Raw genomic sequence first — 24,565 nt, 5'->3', positions numbered from 1 at the left:
TGTATATATGCATTTACTCGCTGATGAGTTATTTACTCTCATCCTTACATTGATTAAGGGTAGTATGGTCATCTCTATACATTTTTTCACTCGATTTCAGTATTCCTTGTTTTGTGAACCAGCATTGCGAAATGGAGGGAGTAGTGGATGCCAGAAGTTACCGTCCTCTGTTGCTATAACTTCAGTTCAGTATGTTTGACGTACTTCCTGTTGGCCAGTGTACGAGGTTCTATAAACATAGCTCACCTTGCATAATACTTCAAATGTCTATCACCGAGATGCAGCAGCCTCAGTACAAGCGCACTGGTACAGCAAAGATCAGTAGAACACAAAGGGCTACAGAGAGCTGGAAGCTTGCAGTACCCTTTGCATCATAGGACAAACTGAAGAGTGTAAATAATCGGTTTATTTCTACACGATGATGCGCGAGACGGCAATCTAGGCGTGGACTAACTCCATGATACCATGGCTGTTTTCATCATTACTATATGGAGTCAAAAGGTTACTTGATTTACCCTGCTGATATGTCAACATGCCAGTGACGCAGGCAACCTGATTAGTAGACAGAACCGTTCTACAAGAACTAGGCACAGGGTCTTGTCTGGTGAATAACACATGAAGGACATACAGATGTGGAAAGGTTGAAGAAATGGGAACAGAAAAACCTGGCATATAGAAACCTAGTTTAGTGCACAAGACAAATAAATTAACGAAGCTTTTGAGGTCTGGTACCACTACAGTTACCGGTGGGTATGAGATCATCGCCGTTTGTACAAGCAAGGTTTCAACTGGGGCCAATCAATGTTCTTCACCACCTTACTCTTTTCCTGCTGGGACATGGTAAGCCACTGAGTTTAATGTTGAAGTGAACCAATGGGATAGTTGAGGTAGCAAAAAAGTGCAAACCTTTTTCTTGAAGTAAAAAAGAATGAACATTTTATTTTTAGCGTCCTGCAGAAAGGAAACAAGTAACCAATTAGAAAGCATGAACACACCGTCCACTTTTCACACAAAGAAAATAGCATACTCTTCCATCAATACAAAATGAACTTCATATCAGAAATTGTGAAGGTGCCAGATTGAAAGGAACCAAACCAACTTGGAGTACATTGCAGAGACTCTCAAATGTAGAACATGGCAATCATACATTTAAGAAACCAACATTGCATACCATGTCTAGCACAAAGAACTGATTAGTTTCTGAACCACATACTAAGGATGCAATGAGTAAAGCTACAACATCTCTGAGTCATAATCTACTATTAGTTAATGAATTAAAGCCACACATAGCAGCACCGGATATTTAGGGATAGCCGGCCATTTTCATACTGTGGAACTTAACATACACTGATAATACAACATGACTGTGCTCGGCACATGGTTTTTACCACACCACATACACTAACTTGTGTTGCATGCCATAGCAATTAGACCAGGCGGAAATAAACAGTGAGCAGAATGGACCTCCATTTCTAATTGAAACGTCATTATTCCAATTAATTTTAATCCTTTTATTTATCATCAAATAAACAGTGAGCAACAAGTTAATTTTCAGCCAAAAACTGCAGGTAGACCAATATCTCAAATTGACAAAATTCATGGGTAAGTATTTAAGTTGCTATTTCATCAGCTCATGAATGGATTATGATCTTCTTACATATACGATTATGCAAAAAAGACACCAACCTAGGAGGAACTAGGCGGCTTTTTATTAAGAAGAAATAGGTACGTAGGTGTACATCCACACCCTCAACCAACTGAGCTAGGCTCAGTTTCTTATATACGATTATGCAGACTAGAGAGTAGATTAACTGGGTCCGTCGGGAACAATTGGTAGCTAGCAACATATGTTATAGTCCTTCTAGGCAATCACTATATCTATTAACTCATGATAATAATTTGAATCAAGAACTCAGCAGCGGGAAACATTAAGAATGCAAACCTTTGACACAAGGGAAAAGCCAAGCTGGATGATGGCTTTAGAAAACTTGTCAGGATCAGCACCTCCGGTGTTTGGGTCTAGCCTACTCCGCACTTCAGCAATAACAAGCCAACCACTGCAGAAACAAATCTATCAGAACTGAAAAAAGTGGTGCATGCCTTTTGCAGTAAATGTGTAACAGCTAATGATTAAACAGACCTTGGCTTGAGAACCCTATTTGCTTCCTCTAAGTAATTTGGATAGTTGGTTCCCATCAAAGAAAGACAAAATATTGCAACATCTACAGAGGACGGCTCCAATGGAGTCTGCAGAAATTAAAAAATATTTAGTTGAATTAACGACTCAAATACCAATAGACATTTGGGTGTCCATTTTATTCACTTTAAATTTTCTTATGTTTAATTTTTGTTTCCTGAGGGAAAATTGCATGTAGTTTTGAAACAGTTTTTTAAAAAAATAAAAAAGATAAAAGCCATAGGAACACATTTGATGAAGTGAAATCTAATACCTAGTACATAATCACCAAGAAACACAATGAATCATTTGATGGAGTGCAAGATGCAATCATTTCATATTAAAGAATAGATAAACGAAGTTTTTGCGAACTGATACACTTCATCCCATAGCAACTACATTGTTTTAGCCACATTACCTTCAATTCATGCCACTAACGCTAAATATTCTCATGATAAATTGTGCAACTGCAAATCTGCAGGTACCCAAGAAATAGTCAAGCTGAGAATGCCTAGGTCTAATGCAAGAATATCATTAAAAATTTAGAGTATTATATTCAGGGCAATCTGCAACACCCCCCACAATGCTGTTCTAAAGCTTGCCAACAATCATGAAAAGAACCACGAAGATGACAAAGAACTACCAGAAAAATAATTTGCAAAACATTTCTGAAGCTAAAATAAAAGTTAACAAAGAGGACAGATAAGAAATGCTAAGCATCAAAAAAGTATTATGTAGTTGGAGCTTACATGAGCCATATCACAGGCAATCACTGAAGGGTCATCTGAAACAAGATCGATGGAGAAAACCTTGTTCTTCACATTCTTATCAACTGTTGCATTGCCTGGGAAGTGTGACAGATATTCTCATAACCGTGGCAGGGACATAAAAAGTTGCAATAGGGAGAAAGCTTGCTACAAAGCCACAGCTTCTAGACTGTGACTTTTTTAGCAGTCTTACCACAGCCAAAATCAGCAACAGTCCATGATGCATTATGACTCTTCAACCAACTGATTATAACATTTACTGGCTGCTCTGGCCAATGTGACATCTGCTCTTGATATCCTGTGTGATACTAAAAGATAATAATGTGAAATTCAACCATGTAATCTCATTGTTAGTTAGTTACTTGACTAGCATGCAAGACGCTTGTTGCATATTGATCACTGGAAGAATTTTTCCTCAAACGGAAATATAGAATATGCAAACCAAATTATATTCAAACAAAGAGCAAAATAAATTAAATGAGGCTGAAAGGATGAAAAACCTAACAATGTGGCACTGCATTTATGGTTTCCGGGAGGTCAATTATGCACAACACATCCCCCACAAAGCCCAAATTTTGTTAGCTAGAAACAATACGCTGGCTAGAAGAAATCGTTCTTCTAGTACTAGCAGATAACAGTATTAAAACATGGAAGAAAAATAAATAACATACCACATCAAAAAGATTAGGGTCATCTTTGAAGTAGTCAAACGCATCCTGTCCACTGAAAAAGATAAACAACATATGAGCGAAAGTGTGAAAATGAAAAGGTGAAGCTCTACGATCTCGCATTCCAAGACTTAAAAGGAGCTTTTAGTAATTCAGAATAGCATGCTTTATTAATGACAAGGCACAGGCATACAATGATACAAGCTCATATGGGGGATAATTAACAGTAGCGAGTCCAACACGGTACAGAGAACATTGGGAATATTAAGGTCAATGACAGGTGTACATGTTTTCTATCACTATAATGATTAATAATTGTCAGTATTTGTAAAGAGAGTAGGAGCTAATGAGACACAATACCATGTCGATATTCAAAATATGAAATCTTCAACTTAATATTGTCTGAAAATTATCACACCCAAGGAGAATGTAAAGCGTTCAAGCCTGCCAACATATAAAATCAACCAAAAAGAAGTGTTATGTTGAATGTGAACCTGCAAGTGTACAGTTTCTCGTTTAACATCCTGAAATGACCACCAGATAACCTTGCATGCATCTAGAATGTCACCAAACATCAAATCGATTAATTAGTTCACAGAAAATGATCAGAGAAAGAACCAGAAGGTAAACACCCTAATGACGTCATATAGATGCAAGCCATGTTTAACGACTCCTGCCATCACATAATTTGCCATATTAAGTAGCAACTAGCAACTGATCTAAACCAAATGTGAACGTTTATGCAAAATTTGAGCCATGTACTAGGCTCAATGGTGCCCAAAGGCGCATGGGGCTCTCCCTGATTTATTCATGTTTCCTGCAGCAGCTTCTTATAATTAGAGATAAAAAGGGCCTCTGCATTCACATCACCAGCACAAGATCAAACAACTGCTCATCTTAACGAATCCCAAGACACCAATCATCTCATTGAGATCTACGGTAGATATTCGCGTCACTGTTGAATTTTCTACCCAATAAGCAGTTCAACAGTGTTAGTTTGCAATTGCAACCGAGGCCCCTCTCCCTGCACTGCCGAATGCTCCCTCTAGCCATACGCTTCCAGGAATCCCTAATCCAGGTGAGATGGGTTACCTTTTCGAGGAGGCTCATGGTGTTGCCCCTCTTGGGCTTGGCCGCGACCTGGTCAGCGCCGGCCTTGCGCCCCCGCTTCGCGGGAGAGGAGGACGGGGGTGGGGACGCAGCCTCTGGCGGAGCCGCTTGCTGCGACGACGACGAAGGCTTCCGGCGGTTTTTGCCGCCTCCTCGCCGGCGCCGCTTGCGGCTGCCGGCGGCTGGCTCTGTTGGAGGCTCCATCGGGAGAGAAGGGAGGCCGGACCGTAGGGGCAGCGCGAGAGGTTTCGGGATTTTGTGCGACTGATCTGGTGGACCCACGCTCGGCGTAATCGAGCAGGTTTTATGGGCCCGCTACTTCGGGCCCAATAAATAAATCGGGCCGCTATCACCAGTGCTGGGCTGCAAAATCGTCGTTGCCTCAGTGGGCCAATCGACTCCGCTGGGCACCATGTCTAAGATGCTGTTTGTTTTCGTTTTTGCTTTTGTATTTTAATATCAAAAATCAAAAGTCAAAATAAATGGTTCGATTTTACAAGCTACATTTCACGATGTCAAGCCGAATTATGATATAATCCACAATTCAGTTTTCCTCAGCGTCTGTTAGATTGTGTGAGATAGACAACCAAAACAATCCAAACTCGCACCTTGTATTTACCCATGTCTGCCACTCGATCAATACCTCTTCACATCGGTCCCCCCTCCCTCCCAACTCTCTCAATCACTCAGCCGTCGGTATCCATCAAATCCGGCTGTTCTCACCGAATCCGGCATGGCGCGCCTCCCCACCGCCCGGCGTGCTCCCCGTCCGACCTCCTCGCCTGGAACTAGGAGCCAAGCACTCCCGCTTCGTTCCCTTGGCTGCGCGGTGGCGGCGTAGGCGAAGCACGGCGTCCTCAGCTGTCAGGACGGTAGCAGCACGGCGTGCGTGGCTGTGCGCACGGCGACGGCGTGCGGGTGGGACGCGCGACGCGGTTCGGTGGCGCAGAGAGGCTGCGGGCGGAAGATGGCCGGAGGGGAAGGGTGGCTCACCGGTAGGGAGGTCGGAGCGGCGCAGGAGAAGGCGCGCGCGGCTGCGCAGCGACACGCACGGGACGTTGTGCTCGTGGCGCGACGGCATGGCCGAGACGGCGCGGCGGCGCAGGAGGACGTACGGGGAGATAGCACAAGAGCTCGTGCTCCTTTTCTCGCCTGCCATGGACGAGCTCCGAAGCTCGAGCCGATGACATGGTACTGGTCGGGGTGGCCTAGAAAATAGCAAATGGGACTCCACGGTCGAGACAAGCACAGTGGTGGCGATGGCTTCCCAGACCGATGGCTAGAGCACTACCAGCACTTCGAGCGGCGATGGAAGATGTTTCGGGAGGAAGCAATGTGTGTAGTGGTAGTGCTATGGGTGCAGCTGCCTTTGATTTGGGGAGAGAAAAGGGAAATACGTGCAAATTCATATTTCTAAAATAGCTATAGATGAATAAATATTAGAAATATGTACTATAGAGACTAAGAACATTACAGACATTACAGAACATAAACTGACATTTAACCCTCTTACAATCTTAGATAGCCAAACAATCTATTCTTTTGGTCCTTTAGCTTTTCACAATCTACAAGTAGATTTTATTATAAAAATTAGATTATAAAAGCTGTATCGAATGATATGCAAAAACTGATAAAAGATGAATGGTTAAATTGTTACTATATAAAAGCTAGATTGTATAATGTAACCTATTTATTTCAGTTATATACGATCTGCACGCTAAAACAAATACACTCTAATTCACCCTGGCCTGTCTGCTACCATCGTCGACACTCGGTCTAAACTGATAGCAAATCCGCCAGAGTGAATTGTAGATAAGCCTTTATTGGTACGTTCGCAACTGATAAAAAGGCTCCACAACCAAGATTATGCCAATGAAGAAGACCATCGACGATCTAATTCTCTGTGTCATATGGCGCAGTTGCAAGATTCGGAGAGACGAAAGATAAGGGAATCTAGCACGCCCCTTGGAGTCTTCCATGTAAACTTTTGAGGACTTTTGTATACTTTGGTTATGGGCTTTTGATATTGATTCATCTTTATTATTATTACCACTGTAAAAGATTGAGTTGATGGTAATACCGATATTTGATCCACGCTCTTCATATGTGATGTCTCTCTGTAATCGCACCTGTCATCCTGTGTCACCTCCTCCAAGGTGCTTACAAACTCTTAGCACCATCAAATTCCTTAATCACTTGAGCGGCTGCTAAATATACACCATCTTGTCTCTTCGACTAAACCTTACAGCAGTTCCATCCCCAAACTTTAGCGAGCAAACATTGTGCCAAACTTTTATCTAATCTTTTTTCGTACTTGATCAGATGCACGCATTAGGAATACAAGTGTTGCTATGTCTTTCACCGATGGCTATGCAGTCAGAGTGCAATGTCAAGCTAGACGTGGAGGTTTAATGAAACACAATGATAGAGTAGTGCTTGTGACATATGTGGAGTGTGGTGACGTAGACATATGGGTGCGCACAGACTGAGCATATCAAGTGAGGAGTCTGATGTGATAGCAATAGAGGTGCGTTAGGCTATGATATAGCTTACCCTAACGTGGGGGTGAACCCGATTGGTAAGACCATCTCTAACTATATTTTTTCATTTCGTTCTCTTTCCGATTCTCTTTCTCGTTCTCATTCTCTTTATTTTCTCTCATCTCCAACAGCTTCCCTTCGAGTGAAATTACGAAGGGAAAGGAGAGAGAATCCCGTCCTGAAGGGAATGACCCTGAGAATCCTTTCGTGACGGGAACCGTAAAGAAAAACCGTTGGAGCGCTGAAGGGAACAAAAATCCCTTCATAACGGGATTTTCGTCCGCGATAGGAATCCCTAAAGGATTTGATGTAGGTTGAGAATAATGTAGTGGTGGAGATAGAAAATTTATGATCAATATTCAAACAAAAGATAAAAAAAGTTTCTAATACTACTATAGAAAAAGTCATCCCTGCTCCTCTTTCAATATCGGTTCGGAAATAAGTGGCAGTGATAAGGTATCATAACCGGTTCATAAGCTAAGCCAGCAAATTTAACCGTGAGCGTTACGAACTGACGATGATAGTTGATATCACTGTCGGTTTGTAATATCAACACTAACGATTCAAAAAGCTCATCTATGGAGCAATAATTGAGCCAATACGAACCGATAATAATAATACTTATCTCTGTTGGGTCGTATTTCAAATCGGTAGTAATAAGGTCTATCACCAATGATTCAATATCTAAACGATGGAGCAATAACTGAGCAAAGTCGAATCGATGGTATTAATTATTATCACTACCAGTTCGTATTTCAAACCGACAGTGATAATTTTTCTATAAATCGAGCCCGTCTCCCTCAGCCGCATATGAGGAACCGTCCAAACAGTATTCTAACTGATCATTTAGTCAATCATTTACATAATCATGACTATAATGATTAATCAGAATACCATCCCGATAGTCTCGGCACGTGTTTTGTGCCCAAAATCGGAATGCATGCCTTTCCAACATATAACATCACAACAAAGCTTAAGAAAGAGCGAGTAATTAACATTATATTACAAATTTTAAGCATTTAACAATTCACAATAATTTACATCGAGATAAAATACGCAACGAAAGAATTAAAACCTAATAACAACAAAAAGGCCAGTGGAGCCATATGCCCGTAAGCTCCACCCAAAATCTCGCCGCACGAGTAGACAATATTACTCTTGCCCGCAGCTAGCATTAGTGGACATGAAGTGGCCATAAGCTAACATTTCCTTTCCTGCAACCTAAAAGAGCAGCATTAGTATGAAAGTACTTGCAAGACTTAATCCATATAGAGAACATATAATAACTAGATTCTAAAGATTATACATTTGGGTATCTAGCAAGAATAGACCACAAGGTTAAATAATTTTATATGCGGTAGTAACCTTAAGACCTATGTGTGAGCACCTATACTTAACCAAATAATCTCTTTCTTTTTCGGTAAACATCAACTAAAGCATAAATGTAATTGGAAACATAATAAATACATATATGAAAACAGATCAATCTCACCCACAACCCAACATACTAAACCATCACACCTCATTCGTGACTCTACGATCGATGCAGATGGACGAAAGCATGCTCATTACCGAAAGCGCGACAATTCGAATTGATTTTACACCCTGCAGGGGAGTACTCTGGACCCACATGAAATGATACCACTGCCCACACAACCCGTCAGTTACAAGTGATGATTCACGTATCAACTGTTCACGTACCCACCCCGAACCTTTGTTCCCATGTCGAGTAATGTGGAGGCCACCTAGATCTCGTGCGTACCACGACTTACCGGCACAATCCCAGGCACTCCTAATAGCATTCCCGCTCACATCTCGATGCATAGGTCAAATGAATGCGGCGACTTACGGTACTTGGCTTACCTGTCCCATATCCGGGTATGCAAGCGGTCTACAGCATCCGGGCTTCTTCCTTGAACTACCCCTAGCACCGTTCACATATTGTCTCATCCTCATATCTCATACATCTTAATATCATCATTGTATTTGTGAATAATAAGTAATTTTTAAGCTTGCGAACAATGGTTGGACCATTGCTCGATTTCTACCGATGACCTATGCATGACTAAGCATATCGAATAGACTTGTAATTAGATATCAACAATGTTATCAAGGCTACAAGGATATGGATAAACAACAACTCAAGGTAGATGTCGGAGGATGATCTCCATAAGTGGGGATCCAGGGGGACCCCTTTGAGATTCGATCGGGGGATGATTCTGAATCTACCTCGTATGTGAAATAAATGGGAGTAAATGAGATGCAGGTGGGAAATAAATGCTCAGGGGATTTTAGACAGGTTCGGACCGCACAGAGCGTAACACCTTACTCCTGTATGTATGCTATAAATGCTCTGTAAATGCCTTTCTGAGGATCTCTTGTGTTACAGGGATGTTTGTCTAAGTCTAGAGCTTCGTGCTTCTTATTCTTCGTCCTGAAGAAGTCCTTGTCTTCTATGTGGTCTACAGTGAGCTCGATCGTACAACTCTCTTGCTTCCTCTCTTTTCTCCAGGGAGCCCGCCCTCCTTTTATAGCCGTCGGGGCGGTTATCGTGCCCAGAAAGGATGGTGCGAGTTCCAAAGCACCATAAATAGAAAGCAACCATCATGAGCTGTAGTTCGATATGATGAGGGGTTGAAAAACGCGTCCCCGTCCTGTCCTACCGTCATCATCCCGCTTTTCAGCTGGTGCTACAGGGAGGGCCCACCGGGCAGCCACCAAGCACCCCGCGTGCCCGCTCGGTCAGAGCGAGCCTGACACAGCGGAGCGACATGCGATATGCCTCGAGCCTTGCGACGATATCCCGAGGCACGCCGGATGACGCGCGATGGAACCTACCGCATTAAATGTCCCCACGCCTCCCTGTCAAGGAGTGGCAGGGGCTGACAGCAGGCGTGGGAGGAGTGGTTGGAAATGACAGGCCACACGCCCTCTTAAATGCAGCATCGGGTCTCTCACCAATTGACACCTCACCTGCTGAGCCCTTGTGGGGACCATCAGCGAAGGACTTCTTAGGTCCTCATGGAACTGTGAGTGCTCAGAGACTACTGTTCATAGCCCCAAGCACTCTTTCCCGGATATACCCTTTATTGGTCCTCGGGGAACTCGGGTGCTCGGGGACCACTGTTCATGGCCCTGAGCGCTCTCTCCCGGAACTGTGTCTGCTCGGGTCATGAGGGAAATCGGGTGCTCGAGGACCACTGTTCATGGCCCCGATCACCCTCTCCCGGAACTTGGTTTTCTCGGGTCATCGGGGAACTCGGGTTCTCGGGGACCACTGTTCATGGGCCCGAGCACCCTCTCCCGGAACTATGACTGCTCGGGTCATCGGGAAACTCGAGTATTCGGGGATCACTGTTCATAGCCTCGAGCACCCTCTCCCGGAACTTGGTCTTCTCGGACCTCGGGGAGATAATCCCCGAGGGAGGGCGCTACGTGGCACTCTGCTGTCCTGACCTCGGGACTCGGGGACCCCTAGTTCCCATGTCACTGACAGTAGAGGTAATACAATCAACATAGGTTCTACTCATATAAGCTCGACATCGACATACTGAACATGCAACCATACATAAGCAGTAATTTATCAATTTAGACTTCATTCGGTTTGAACCAAAGGGTGTAATATGCTTAGATACTTGCCTTGCTATTTTTCTTCAATTCAGGATCAAAAGTCAAACCCCTTCATGAAAACCCATTACACTTCGGTTCGACTATCACTAAAGAAAAGAATACATCGCAATAAGCATACGATGAAATACCATAAAATATAATTTATAACAAATTAAAATATTTTTCCTAGTTAGAACAAGTCATAAGAAGACTAGAAAAATTGGTTTCACCAATTTTAGACTTGTAAAGAATTAACGGTGAATTAATGAATCCTTAACCTAATTAATTTATCTCAGAAAGTTAATTAATTATTTCATGTCTAGGGATATTTTTAAAAGGTATAGGATGTTATTATAAACCAACTAAATTGATTTCATAATTTTTGAAGCTATAGAGAATTTAGAATTTAACAAGTTTCAGCAAAGAAAAGAAAAAAAAAAGAAAAAATGCCTGATGAACAGTATAATCTGGATACTCTGTGTTGAACTCGGACCTTCTGGGTTTTAGAGTCTCCGGGTGAACCTCGGTGGGGGTCCTTCGGTATTTTTGGCTAGGATCACCCGAAACCTCCGGGTTGTGACACGGAACCTCCGGGTGATGTCAGAAATACTTATTTTCGCTGGGGATCTCTCTGGCAACGATTTTGGCGGCCTTTGGGGTAGGGATTTTGGACCTAGAGCATCATCTTGACCTCCTCTACAGCATAGGATAACATGCATAAGTCGAAAACGACTGGAACTCGGCTATTGCCTCCAATGGTGGCGACGGCCATTGTCGAGCTCTTTTGAGCTCGATGCCGGTAAATCCGACCATAGGAATGAAATGGGAGGGGGTTGGGGTGCTCACCACATTCTAGCAAGCTTGTGGCTCAGTGTTTGGGGTTAGGGAAAGGCCGGAGCTCGATATGAAGCCGGGGAGGTGGTGGCCGGCTTGAGGAGGAAGAAGAGGTGGCCGAGGTGCTTGAGCTCGACTAGGAGGATGACCTTCGGAGGGTTGCGATGGGGGGCTCGCCGGGGACCCCTCCTTGGGCTCCCCTTGCTACTCCTCCTCTCCTTTCTTCTCCTCCCCCTCTCATTTTTCTCTTGGTCGGTTGGGAGAGGAGGAGAGAGAGCACGTTAGGGAGAGGGAGTGGGTGGGGTGAGAGAGAGGGCTGCTGGTGGGAGTGGGAAAGAGTGGGTGAGGCAGTGGGGCTAGCTAGGTGGGTCCCATGTGTTAGGGAAACTAGTCCGTTTTAACTGAAAAAAATTATTCTTTCTCTCTTGAATTTCTTTCTCTTTTTATTAATCCAAAATGAGGTACTCTAGCACTCCAAAATAAAATTACTCAAAGTTAAACACAGTGCTTATGATGCATGATTATGCTTAATTACGTGATTACGGTTTTGGGATGTGACATCGTGCCCCACATCTCACTTTGCTCCCGATCTCCAGAAGCCACTCCCGAGGGGTAGTGGTGGTCAAAATGGTGCGATGGTCACCATCGCCACTTCAATCGCCTTTACCCCTTGTGCCCAGCTTCCACGTCCTTTGAGCTCATTGCCATCTCTCAAGCCCGAGCCACCTCATTTCCCCAAATCACCTCGCGACCACGCAAACCACCTCGTGACTATCGTCTACCGAGCTCGTCGTGCTCCCCATCTCCTAGCTCGTCGCTAACCTCACTGTCTCCGAGCCAGCAGCCCTGTCTCCCCATCTCACAGGCCCGTAGCCCCATCTCCATGTCTCCCCATCTCTCTAAATGAGTTGCTAAGTTTGAGTGTTAAAGATTGTGGTAGTAAGTAGATCTAAACGAATGGCAAAAACACATTCACTCCAAGATGATTATGTTTTCGCCATTCGTTTAGACTTACTATTTAAATTTTTTAACATGAAATAAAAGAACATTGTTCATGTATTTTTTAAACAATACTAGTAGCACTTCACACACGGATCAAAGCACAAATCAACCAAAAAAGCTTAAAGTGAAATTAGAGATCAAGTAAAGAGGACGTATATTTTGAATAATCCAACTCAACTTAGGGGTCAAACATTTTCTCGCAAATGGCAACATGGTAAATGGAGATCATTTCAACAATATTGGAATATGATTGGTTCGAGTATAGTGTTTCAAAAAAAGCAGCGTTTTGATTGTATTGTTATGTTTTCTTTGAGCCGAAAAAGCCTGAAAAAATTGAAAATGATGTCTTTACAAAGACCGGCTATGAGAAATGAAAGAAGGCTTTGGAAAGATTTGATAAACATGGTGCTTCCCATGTTCATAATACTGTAAGGTTGAAGTCAGGACTTTATGAATTTAAAAACAAGTGTGGCTCAAAAACTTGCTAATCACAGTAAGGAAGATCAAATTCTACACAAGTTTCGCTTAACTACCTCTTTAGATGTTGCAAGATTTATTATTAAACTAGGTGATCCTTTTTTGGACATGATGGGCCATTTACTTCCTTCAATAAGGGTAAATTTAGAGATATGGTCGACTGGTAAAAAACAAGAAAAAGAAGGTGAAGAATGCATACACGACATGTTTTACATGGTGTTAAATGTTATCTCATACTATTAAGGACCTTACAAAAGTTTGTGTAAAAGAAGTCACATCAGTGATTATGGATGAGATTGGAGATACGAACTTCTCGATGCTTCTTGACGAGTCTCGAGTTGTATCAGTAAATGAGCAAATGACCGTGATTTTGAGGTTAGTAGTCGATACATTATAATTTTTATTGTGTTTTCATAATTTTAGATTTTGCATAGTACTAACTTAGAATTAATTGTGGTATGTAGGTTTGTGAACGATCAAGAAAATATCTTGGAGTTATTTTTTGGAATTTAACATGTCAAAAAGTGTATAATTGTTGTATTGAAAAAAGTTTTGGCCAGTATGCTTTCTTGTCATAATTTAAATATCTCTTCATGGGCTAGGTTATGATGTAGCTTCAAATACGAGAGGTGAAATTAATGGTGTGCAAAAACTGATTCAAGATGAAAATTCTTATACTTTCTATGTGCATTGTTTTACTCATCAATTACAGTTAATGGTTGTTACTATTGTAATTTTTAGTATAGGCATTGTAGATTTATTTAACTATGCTTCTTTAATAACGAACGCTGTGAGTGCATTTTGTACGAGAAATGGCGTGTTGTTTGCAAAGCAGCAAGATGTCTATTAGAAAAGGTTTAAAAAAATATGAGATAAGCATTGAAAGAGAATTGAACCAAAAAAGTAAATTAGCTAGGTCAGAAGATACTAAATGGGACTCACATCTTAAAACATTGCTACGTATATATCAAATATGAGAGGTAATCTTGGAGGTGCTTGAGATTGTACGTGCAGATTCTGTTAAACCAATATGTAATGGTGGGGCATTTGGTTTGGTTGGTAAAATTAAAACCTTTAATTTTGTATTTATCATGCATTTAATGATAGACTGGTTGAGCATTATATATTATTTATCACGTGCTTTGCAAAAGAAAGATTAAAGCAATGGGTTTGATCATATATGTGAACGATTGTCTTCAGGATACAAGGGACAATGGATGAAATTCAGAAGAGTAAAGTCGTTATGTGATGCAAATGAGATTAAAATATCAAAAATGAAAAATGAAGTAAAGCTAGTCGGACATGTGCACATTAAAAATAAAATATAACAAATATGCATTTCTACAATGTTGAGATTTTTGTTGCTGCCATCAATGTCATTATATCATAGATGAATTATCAGTTCAATGAAGTCAGTTCAGAGTTATTAGTATGTATGACTTCTCTTAATCTAAGACATTCCTCTAATTTTGATGTGGATAAGCTTGTGAGACTCGCTAAGATCTATGTTGAAAATTTCACAACAACTGATTATTTATTGATAAGATAACAACTTTAAAATTTCATTCTTAATATCATGAGAAGTGAAGAATTTTGTGGATGCTATGATCTTAAAAAAAAGTTGCTAAAAAGGTGGTTTAAACCGAAAAGGATATAACTTTTCTATTGATTTATCATTTCATTGAGCTAATATTGATCCTTCCTGTGGCAACAAATGAGTTGAGAGGATCTTTTCAGCGATGACTATTATAAAGACATATTTGCATAGCAAAATAGGTGATGAATGACTCAATTATTTCATTGGATACTACAATGAGAAGGGGCTATTTAGAAACATCAATAATGATAAAATCATAAAAAAATTTGAAGATATGAAAATAACGTCATATGCTAGTGGCTTAAACTAACTTAGTGATATGCTCGTTCATAATTATTTGAAACCAGAAAGAAATTCTTATATCGTTAATTTACCGTGTTTTGTATATAGAGATCTCTATTCATGAAGACGGTAGAATATTGAGCTATTGTCGTGATCAGAGAATATTATGTTAAATTAGTTGTATGTTCTTTTCTTGATATATTTTGTATTTTTTACCGCTATATTAGTGTATGATATTGTGTTAAAGTTTGATCTAGTTGATTATATTTATTAAGTACTCTAGCCCCTAACTCCTGTAACAATTTATGCCGGATCCGCCCCGGCGCCCCGTATGTAACACAGGCAGGCCCGTCTATTCGCTGTCGCCGTCGAGTCCGACGAGCCGGATGCAATGGTCGATTCCTTAGCCCGGTGCGCGACCGCCCAGCTTAGAGCATCTCCAACCAAGCCCTCTTCTCACCCCCTATCCTACATTTGAGGAAAAAACGATGAAAATTGATCTCCAACCGACCCCTATCCGACCCCCTTTATTTGAGGACCCCTCAAATCTCCTCCCTCATCCCCTACATTTAGGGGCTCCTCATCCAACCCCTCATTTGGGAGAGAGGGGAGAGAGAGGAAGAGAGGGGAGAGAGAAGAGAGAGAGTTACCGGATATTAATAAAATAGAGATGATTCGAATATAAGGGGTCAAATATGAGGGGTCGGTTGGAACACGTTGCGAAATAGGGGATGAAATCTGGATGAGGAGCCCCTAAATAAGAGGAATAGGGGGTCAAATATGAGGGCTTGGTTGGAGATGCTCTTACACACGTCAAGAAGGGAACCCTGCTGAATCTGACACACCTCGTCCAGTCACGCCAAATAAATGCTCTCACCGTCAACCAACCACATACAGTCGTACAGGTGACAAGAGACATCTAACGGGGCCCACTCACCAGTGCCTCGTGGGTAGCGAATGCGGTGGAGCATGCGAGAAGTTCCCGACGTGCGGGCAAAGAAGATGGCAGGATTTAACCACATTTTTTTTCCAGAACCTTATCCGTATCTCCTCACTGACGGACATACCCCACCGAGGGACCCCACCAGGGCAAACCAGTGTAACAGGACCCCCAGCTAATCTGAATTTTGCACACGGCCCCTTCTACCCAGGGAAACTGACCAAAGCTTCACCCACTGACGCGTGGGACCGGACAGTGAGCGCCCAACGGCGCGGAGTACTCCCCCCTCTCCCTTCGCGTGGATTGGAAGCAAACGAGGCGTGATAAAGAGGGGCTCCTCCGAGTACCAGGACCAGGCTCAGGCCGCATCGACACTCTCCCGCACCACCGCTGCGGCTCACGGCTACGCAGCTCGAGTTCTCCTCTCCCATCTACTCGGACCAGAGGTTGCTCACCGGCTGACTCCGCTAGGCCTTGGCCCGATCGCCGCTTCGTCCGTCCTCCCGCGGGGGCTCCCTCCCTCCCTCCCTCCGCCGCGATGTCCGACCGGAGCTCGCCGATGGCGCCGTCGTTCTTTCCCTTTGGGCCGCAGCCCGATGCGTGGGACGTCACCTTCAAGGTGAGGGGCTCGACCGATGCCTCGTGGTTACTGCGGTTTTTGTAAGGTTTAGGGGATGGGAGTGGCGCGAGGCGCGGGGAACCGCCTTAGTTTTGGGGTTCGATCGGTGCTGGGGTGGGGGTTGGGGTTTGCCGTTTGTGTGTTGAATCTTCGATCGGTCTTGGGTGTTCTGCGGATTTGGGGTCTGATCGATGAAAAGAGGATTTTTTTCGTAGTCTATGGAGCTAGGGCTTTACGATTGGTTTTGTTGGTGCAGCTTTTTCTCCCGCGGGAGCGATTTTGGGGGAGGTTAAGGTGTTTCTTAGTGTTTTCTTTTGATTAAGTAAGTTCTTTTTTTATGGGGAAATATATCGTTAGGTCGGTGAGGCTTAACAGTGAAGATGCTCCTATATTGGTTAAGAGGCCGATGGTGGTGTTGTTTGATAAGGAAATAAGGATGATCTGCTCGTTTTTGCGTTTAGGGTAATCTCTTGATGAAATACGCACCTGTGTGGGTATTGTGTTATCTCTGAATCCCACTGTTATATTGTGTTGTCGACGAGTTCTCCTCCTTGGGCTGTTCAGGATAGCAGGGAAGAGAAATCTTTCGGGCAAGTTTGTTTTAGTTCTGAATTATTGCAGATTGATATTTGCTTACTTTCTGATGCGATAACAATCTTGGTTTAGAATATGATCGAGTTCGCTTTACAATTTGTATTACCGTCGGAATCTATATTTGTGCAGTGTTCTATGTGGGTTTTCGGTTTTAGCGGGATTTTAACGGGGATTTGGGCAAGAATAAAGTGTGGGTAGATCTGTAACGTGTTTTATTACTAAGTAACTAGTTCTATTGCACCCTGCCTTGCTTAAGTTTGAGGTAGTTATGTATGCGTTTTGACTGAGAACCAAATGAAAAAGATGGCCATCGCGACGGAGGGATCAATAATGGAGTTGTTTCCAAATAATAAGGATGAATGAGCACATCCCCCAGCTTTATGTAGCCGTGAGTTTAGCTCTGTTTGTGGATATGTTTTATGGGTTATGCCGAATAATTTGTCAGTGTATCTCTAGGCTATTGACTATTGTCATTCATGTGGTTGCAGTAAACTTAGTGTGTTCCTTCCATTAGACTACTTTGTATGTTTCTACCATTTCAACTTTGTGAGCTGTCCTTGCTTTCAGTATCCATTAATGGCCTCTGCATACATTCCTACACTTGCTCTATGTTCTGTAGGACTGTTCTTAACTTAGGTTCTCTTTATGGGTTTCGGAACATGGCGAACAAACGAAATTTGAAGTTTATGTTTCTAGATGGCTCAGGATCAAAAGGTCAAATGAGCACCTTTAAGTCCCCAACTCGGCTAATTCAGCAAATTTAGATGAGTGTTATCGGTCATCTCTAACTTCAATACTTTTTTGACAGGGCAACTCTTTCATTTGATCTGACCACTACTTTTTCTGATCTGAATATTTCTGGAATTTTGCACTGAACTTAACAACCGCTTGGTAGTACTGTCAGCTAACACCTACGAACTTTCTGTAGGAGGTTTCTTGGCTGTTCAGTTCTCCTTATTGTCTTAAAGCCATGGTGCATGCGGGCCTTCTCGCCATCATGCTTTCCCTTTTTAATACACGAATAACTTGCTCTATGCTTATATGCTGTGCACTTGTATTTTGTGTACTTTTTTGTTACTTTTGTCACATTATGCTTCCTACAACCATTTTGTTTTGGCCATATATGATTTCTATCCATCTTGCTTTTACTCTAGTGATATCTTTGTGCCATCTAGTACTGTCAAGTGCAGAATATTCATTAAGGCTCTCCTGTCATTGTTATGATGTGATCTTATATAAGTCCTATGTAATGGTGTTAAACATTAGGGCTATACGATGCAATTATGTCTGTCTATGTAGTGATGTCATTTGATTGAACTTATGTTGCGACATAGTAATTAATTTTTTTTCTTTTTTGATGTTTCAGGTCAAATATGGTGACACACTTAAGAGGTTTTATGGCTACGTGAATGGAACAAGTCTTGACATTAATTTATCTGCTCTACGGGCAAAGATAGCCAGTGCCTTTAAGTTTGGTCCTGATGCTGGCTTTATTCTGACTTACACCGATGAGGATGGTGATGTTGTCATGCTAGATGATGATGATGATTTGCGTGATGCAGCTCTGCATCAGAAATTAAACCCTCTAAGGATTAATGTTCAATTAAATAGCAGTCACCTGACTGAACAACAAGACACAAATTCTGCACCTGTGAAGCCCACTGCTCGGGATCCATTATCCCAGATAATGTCTGCTATTGAAGCTTTGAAGCCCACTGCTCAGGAAGAATGTCTGGCTCAAATAAAATCAGTTGTTGGTGAAGCTATCAAGTCTACCCCAGAGCCAATTCTTGATACCCTTGCGGAACTTTCTCATGAATTACTTGATGCAGCGCCACCACCATTAGCTGAGCTGATAAAACCTTTACTACAATTGATAACACCAAGCGACAGCAGTAATGGACCATCTGATGTGCATGCTGATGGGTCATCCAGCTCTTTGAGTGTGGTGACACAGTCACAGATGCCTGCCACTGCTAAATATGAACCCAATGGTAGGGCAAGTTTTGGTGCACGGTCCGTGAATGTGCAGAAATCTGAATCATATGAGGCAAGAGGTCTTAGGAGCGTGTTAGATGAGGCTGCTGCTGCCCCTGCTCCTGCTCCTAATTCTGGCGCTTCTCAATTTCAACAGCCATCGCTCTACCCCTCTGTTGAGGAGTTGCTGTTCCCAACAAATTCAGTTGACAAATCAGTTTGCAAGGGGAAGATTGATGCTGAAAGTAAGGGAAAATCTGTTATATCCTCTGCTACAAAACCTGCCCCTCCTCTTCCCCCACCTCCACCGCCTCCATCCACTTCTGTATGGTTCCAGCAGCAAAGATGCCAACCACATCCATGGCAGCCTGAAGCTAATGCGAAATCTACTGGTGATACAAGATGGCGCATTCCAATGTATAAAGTGCCCTATGCACCACCTGCACCATTGCCTCGTACACCTCCAGGCTATGGACATTCTCCACGTTTTCCTTATCCAGGTTGCCTCTTGTCTTCTGGGCATCTGTATGGTGATCTTGGTAATAACACAGAGAACCCAGCACCACACAGTCTCCATAGGTGGATTCAGTGTGATGGTTGTGGAGTGCAACCAATTGTTGGTCCACGTTACAAATCTAATGTGTAAGACCTTGAATAAGTGGCTCCTTCAATATTTTTTGGTTGTATTTGATGTTGTTAACTCTGACATATTTCCTCTTTGCCCTACAGGAAAGAAGATTATGATTTGTGTGATTCCTGTTTCCAGCGCATGGGCAATGAGGTGGAGTACACCAAAATAGACAAACCTATTTTACCACGCAGGTTATTGAGAGACTCTCATGCGGTGAGTACTTCATTTTGTATGGACTAGTATTTTAGTCTTTTGTATGACTAAGTTGCTTGGCAGAATAAGTGATCTATTTATTTTTTGTTTCAGTACCGAAAGGTGCACCCACCCCGGGTTCTGATGAAGTCAAAACGGGAGAAGCTCGAAAGCCGCTTCATTTTGGATGTAACTGTCCTGGATGGAACACTGATGGCACCTTCTACTCCGTTTACTAAGATTTGGCGCATGCATAACAATGGGCCTATCATGTGGCCGATGGGCACACAGCTTATCTGGGTTGGTGGAGATCAGTTTGCATTGCAGACCTCTGTCCCTTTAGAGGTAGCTATATATTCATATTGTGATCATATTTCCACTTGCTGTTTCGAATTGTAAGTTAGGCTGTAAGTTATAGAAACGTAAGGAATTCTCAGTTAGTTTTTATATTGTGCAGATTGCAGTGAATGGGTTTCCTGTGGATAAGGAGATTGACATTGCTGTTGATTTTGTGGCACCTGCAAGGCCGGGGAGGTACATATCTTACTGGAGGTTGGCGTCGCCTTCTGGTCAGAAATTTGGTCAGCGAGTTTGGGTTCATATCCAGGTTGTTACAATATCATTGCTTTTCAAAACATAGACGTGTACTCTTGATTGTTAACCTTTCTTATTTGAGCTTTAACTGCATCTGTAGGTGGAAGACCCTTCTTTTGTCAGTGATAGTAACAGGAATGCTGCTATTAACTTGAATCTGCCTCCAGAAAGTGACTGTACAAACATTACTAATTTAATGGATGTGAACATGGAGCCTGTCGATTCAGCCCTTAGCGCGCACATCAAACACATTAAAGAAGTCCGTTTCCATCCATTTGAAGCCTCTGAGCCCAAGAAACCTCAGCCTGCTCCATGCGTTGTTCCCTTTGTGTCGGTAGCAGCTCCTGCAAACCCTGTGGTTGATGTCCCCATGTCCACTGCAACTGCTGCTGCTTTTATGCCTTCTGTTAATGTGCCTGTACCTGAGGTTGCTATGCCGGCTGTACCCTCACCTGTTAATGTGCCCATCATGCCTACACCTATGCCTGTAAATGTGCTTGCATCGGCACCTGCTTCTGCATCTGTATCTGCGCCTGCACCTACAGATGCAGCGGCACCTGAGCCTTTCGACATTGATGGTCACAATGAGGAGAAGCTGCTGAGGGAGCTGGATGAAATGGGCTTCAGGCAGATCGATCTGAACAAGGAAATCCTCAGGCAGAACAACTACAACCTGGAGCAGTCTGTTGATGATCTCTGTGGCGTCAATGAATGGGATCCACTCCTTGCAGAGCTGGAGGAGATGGTAACACACGTGCCCTATTCTTTGTAGTTCTCATACTGTCACACAACTACTACGAGCTTCTGAACTTGGCTATCCTCTTTTCAGGGCTTTGATGATACCGAGATGAACAAGGAGCTGCTCGCGAAGAATGGAGGAAGCATCAAGCGAGCTGTGATGGACCTCATCGCCAGGGAGAAGGACAAGTGAAGATCGTGTGATTGTGAGCACATAATTATCTAGATCTAAGTATATATGCGTAAATAATAACAACTGTACCTCTGTGGTGCTGCTCTAGTATCTCAGAACTTTGCTTATGAACTGCTGGTGTGATGCGACCTCCGTTATATTTGTCGCGTGTGGTGCGTCCAGTGTCGATGAACTTCTAGTACCTGCGCGTGTGCGCTGCAGAAAAGCAGTACCTTGGTAGGTTAACTGCGTTTGTTACTATTACTAGCTGTTATACCTTCTATCCGTTACTGTAATATGCGAACTTAGTATGTCTATGGATCTATGTTTTCATATATTAGGTGTTTGCTCTCCTGTTCCTGTAATGTGGTCTGATCTGTTCGCTGTGCCTTGTTTTGATCTGAGCGTGCCAAGAGTTCTCGTGCTGTGGGATTTGTTCGTTCAGCTGGCATCTTGGTGGAGTGGCCGGGTGGAAGGTCATGGAGCAGTTACACGAGTGATACGGTGAGCATATATGAACAGGCGTACATTTGTATTGGAATATGTAGTCCGGCAATCTTTTTGCCAAAGTCTGAATGCATGTTCTGGGCAAGAAGTGTCGCGGAGCCTTTTTCTGAACCCTGCTCTGTTGTGTTCTTCTCTTGACTACCATGTTTCATAGGTGTCTGGCGTACTTCACAACAAAGATCCGATTTCACCTAAGAAGTGCAAGACCAAATCGAATTCAAATGTTAGTAGTTACAATTTCCAGAGAAACATTAAAAACAACGACCACCTCTTTCTGAAGGAAGGAGAAAAACCAACCAAAGGCTTCAAGGCCGATAGGTTCTTTGGTTTTTTTTAATGATAGTCAATTGCCAGTTCGTTGCAATGGAAGAAAAAAAATACATAAGATAATATAGTGGATTAGTCAAAATTGTATCACCTCAATGTTCATATACGGATGCTATAGTGGGAGAGATATATAGAGGTGGACTTGTATATTTTTACATAAACACATTAAGGTACTGTAGGTAACGAGAAAGAAAGAAAGAAATAGAACAAGCTGAATAAATTGGACAGCCAAAATATCAAACTTATAAAACTAATAACATATAACAACAATCACCACTTGTGAAGCACTTACTTCTGAGGGAGAAAGGAACCTTGTGTATGGATCACCAAGGCCTACTAGCATTTTCCGAATAATATCATGGGCTTTAGAGCAGGGTTTGATTGTGCCTTGGAGAATATCCTGCTTCTTTTGCTGCGTTGGGTCAAATTAACTTATGAATCTACATAGAACACAATGTGCTCAGCAAACAACAAGCAAAATGAGCATTTTGACTTTAATACCCGTAGAGACCAGAAAGTATCCACTTGAACAACCAAATACACCATGCTCGTGATCACATTGCCACGAGGCAAACTCACCATCCACATCTTCGGCGACCCTGGGCCGCTGCCGGCATGGGGGAAGAAGCTCTTGTTGACCATCTATCACGCCTCCTCGACGAGCTGCTCGTTCGTCACTACCTCGGCCCTCACCTCCTCCTCCACAGTCGCGCCCCCATCCCAGCACATCTTGGGGGCAGCAGGGCTACCGCCACAGCCGTGCACATGGCATCGCCTGCGAGGAGGGAGAGAGAGACGGCCGCCACTGGATGTAAACATCCATATAATAGACATTTTAAAAGAAGATTGTGCTGAAATTAAAATCACAAGAGTACAATGTTATCATTTATGTTCCCACATCTAAAGCAATAGATTATCACATTTTTAAATGAGCACAACTCATTATATCTCAAGTGATACAATACTGAACAGAGATCCAATGAATTGTGCATGCCTGGTATGTTGTGGCAACAGACTACTGCATTCAAGTTGTAATTCTTTATTTAGCAGAGCAAATAGCAAAGAACATGGAGACCGGAAAATTTTCATAGCATGAAACATTGTAACGCTTGAGATGCACCCTGAAATTTTCCTCACTAACAAAAGAACCAGTGTATCACCTCAGCTCTTAATCCAACTACTTCCGATTGATAGCAAATTAACGTAGGTGTGTAAGTATCAGAAAGCATAAAAGCTATGGTAGTTGTACATTTTGTATATTGTTATTAGAATGTTCTCAGATGTGTCAATTATCAAGCATGGTTATCAGCCACCTCTCTTACTGAACAGAAATCGGATTAAATGAAAGTTTTATCTCAGTGCAGACAAAAATAAGCTAGAAAATCTTACCTTCTCAACTCTTGCATCGCTAATAAATCAGGAAGCAAACAAAAATTAGATGATGGACTGATAGAAGGAGATTAGGAGCTCATCGACAAGGAAGAGGTGGCCAAGTTCATGGAGCTCATCAACAAGCTTGTGCAGGTATTGGCCTTGACGTCAGCCGTGCTGCTGCTCGCCCTTGACGACATCACCTCATGTGGCCTCTCTCTAGCGGTGGCGGCCGACGACAGCGTAGCAGCCTCTGCAACCAACCCAGGTCCTCGTTTCCTCGATCTTCTCTCACGCTGCAGCAGGAGGTCGAGGCCGAGAGTGTCGGGCGCTGTTGCTTCGTACGCTCTAGGCATCGATGCCATGCCGAGGGAGGCACGAGTGCGCGGTAGGAGAGGAGACGATGACGAGGCGTGGAGGGTGAGGTGGGAGTGAGGGGCCGGGCTCGGTCGCGGGATCAAGAAGTTCGTTCGAGCTACTCAACCTTGACGTTGTCGAGGATTGGGGCTGGGGCAGGGATCAAGGCTGTGGAGGTGGCGCCAACACTGAGAAAGGTCTGCTCGGTGGTGGCGATGGGATTGAGAATCGAGGTCGCGTACGTCTGCCATGGCGTGCAAAGAGGATTGGGGCCCGGTTGTGCGAGTGGAGGAAGTTGTGGCCGTAGGAGCCAGGAGGTGGGGACTGGGGATGCGGTTTCTGCTCCGCACACCATCGCAGGCTCGCAGCCGACACCTAGAGCGGACGCGGCATTGGAGGAGGCGGTGGATTGGGCCAAGTGAACGCCGAAAGGGGGTGGATCCGGCAAAGGCCACGCATTTTGGAGGGGAACGAGGGGCGCGTT

The 24,565-nt window shown here is 43.2% G+C and overlaps 2 protein-coding genes and 1 long non-coding RNA gene across 6 annotated transcripts; 1 reads left to right on the top strand and 2 right to left on the bottom strand.

Moving 5' to 3' along the window:
• Positions 1–445: 445 nt before the first annotated feature.
• LOC133919207 (ribosomal RNA-processing protein 8-like) lies at positions 446–4,982 on the bottom strand. 4 transcript variants are annotated; one of them, XM_062363525.1, is made up of 10 exons: positions 4,704–4,982; positions 4,106–4,167; positions 3,615–3,666; positions 3,137–3,251; positions 2,926–3,020; positions 2,141–2,247; positions 1,943–2,057; positions 907–951; positions 745–830; positions 446–665 (listed from the first exon to the last, which is right to left on the bottom strand). In XM_062363525.1, exons 1-9 carry the CDS (start codon positions 4,923–4,925, stop codon positions 759–761), a joined length of 885 nt encoding a protein of 294 aa, XP_062219509.1. In that variant the 5' UTR covers positions 4,926–4,982; the 3' UTR covers positions 446–665; positions 745–758. The 4 variants fall into 4 exon arrangements, with proteins under 4 accessions (XP_062219509.1, XP_062219512.1, XP_062219508.1 ...); XM_062363528.1 differs by having other exon boundaries at positions 745–827; XM_062363524.1 differs by having other exon boundaries at positions 446–830.
• An 11,343-nt stretch (positions 4,983–16,325) lies between these two features.
• Positions 16,326–21,854, top strand: LOC133919205 (protein JOKA2-like). The gene is made up of 7 exons (XM_062363523.1): positions 16,326–16,621; positions 18,582–19,834; positions 19,922–20,036; positions 20,130–20,360; positions 20,473–20,622; positions 20,710–21,354; positions 21,439–21,854. The coding sequence occupies exons 1-7, from the start codon at positions 16,541–16,543 to the stop codon at positions 21,538–21,540; spliced, it is 2,577 nt and encodes an 858-aa protein (XP_062219507.1). The 5' UTR covers positions 16,326–16,540; the 3' UTR covers positions 21,541–21,854.
• A 58-nt stretch (positions 21,855–21,912) lies between these two features.
• LOC133919206 (uncharacterized) lies at positions 21,913–24,503 on the bottom strand. The gene is made up of 3 exons (XR_009909902.1): positions 22,933–24,503; positions 22,646–22,793; positions 21,913–22,217 (listed from the first exon to the last, which is right to left on the bottom strand). It is a non-coding gene; the product is annotated as an uncharacterized LOC133919206 (long non-coding RNA).
• Positions 24,504–24,565: the final 62 nt, after the last annotated feature.

The sequence above is a fragment of the Phragmites australis genome, chromosome 5 (genome assembly GCF_958298935.1).
Source record: "Phragmites australis chromosome 5, lpPhrAust1.1, whole genome shotgun sequence".
NCBI classification, from domain to species: Eukaryota; Viridiplantae; Streptophyta; class Magnoliopsida; order Poales; family Poaceae; genus Phragmites; species Phragmites australis.
The sequence above is the reverse complement of the archived record's forward strand: the minus strand, read 5'-3'. Positions and strand labels throughout refer to the sequence as shown.

What these genes read in the sequence shown, in the direction of transcription:
- LOC133919207 (XM_062363524.1), bottom strand. Translation starts at nt 4,925, where the DNA reads ATGGAGCCTCCAACAGAGCCAGCCGCCGGCAGCCGCAAGCGGCGCCGG. An exon ending in GAGAAACTGTACACTTGCAG is followed by an intron (nt 3,667 to 4,105) that starts GTTCACATTCAA and finishes TATCTTTTTCAG; the next exon opens with TGGACAGGATGCGTTTGACT. An exon ending in AATAGGGTTCTCAAGCCAAG is followed by an intron (nt 2,058 to 2,140) that starts GTCTGTTTAATC and finishes TTGTTTCTGCAG; the next exon opens with TGGTTGGCTTGTTATTGCTG.
- LOC133919205 (XM_062363523.1), top strand. Translation starts at nt 16,541, where the DNA reads ATGTCCGACCGGAGCTCGCCGATGGCGCCGTCGTTCTTTCCCTTTGGG. An exon ending in CGTGGGACGTCACCTTCAAG is followed by an intron (nt 16,622 to 18,581) that starts GTGAGGGGCTCG and finishes TTGATGTTTCAG; the next exon opens with GTCAAATATGGTGACACACT. An exon ending in AGACCTCTGTCCCTTTAGAG is followed by an intron (nt 20,361 to 20,472) that starts GTAGCTATATAT and finishes TATATTGTGCAG; the next exon opens with ATTGCAGTGAATGGGTTTCC.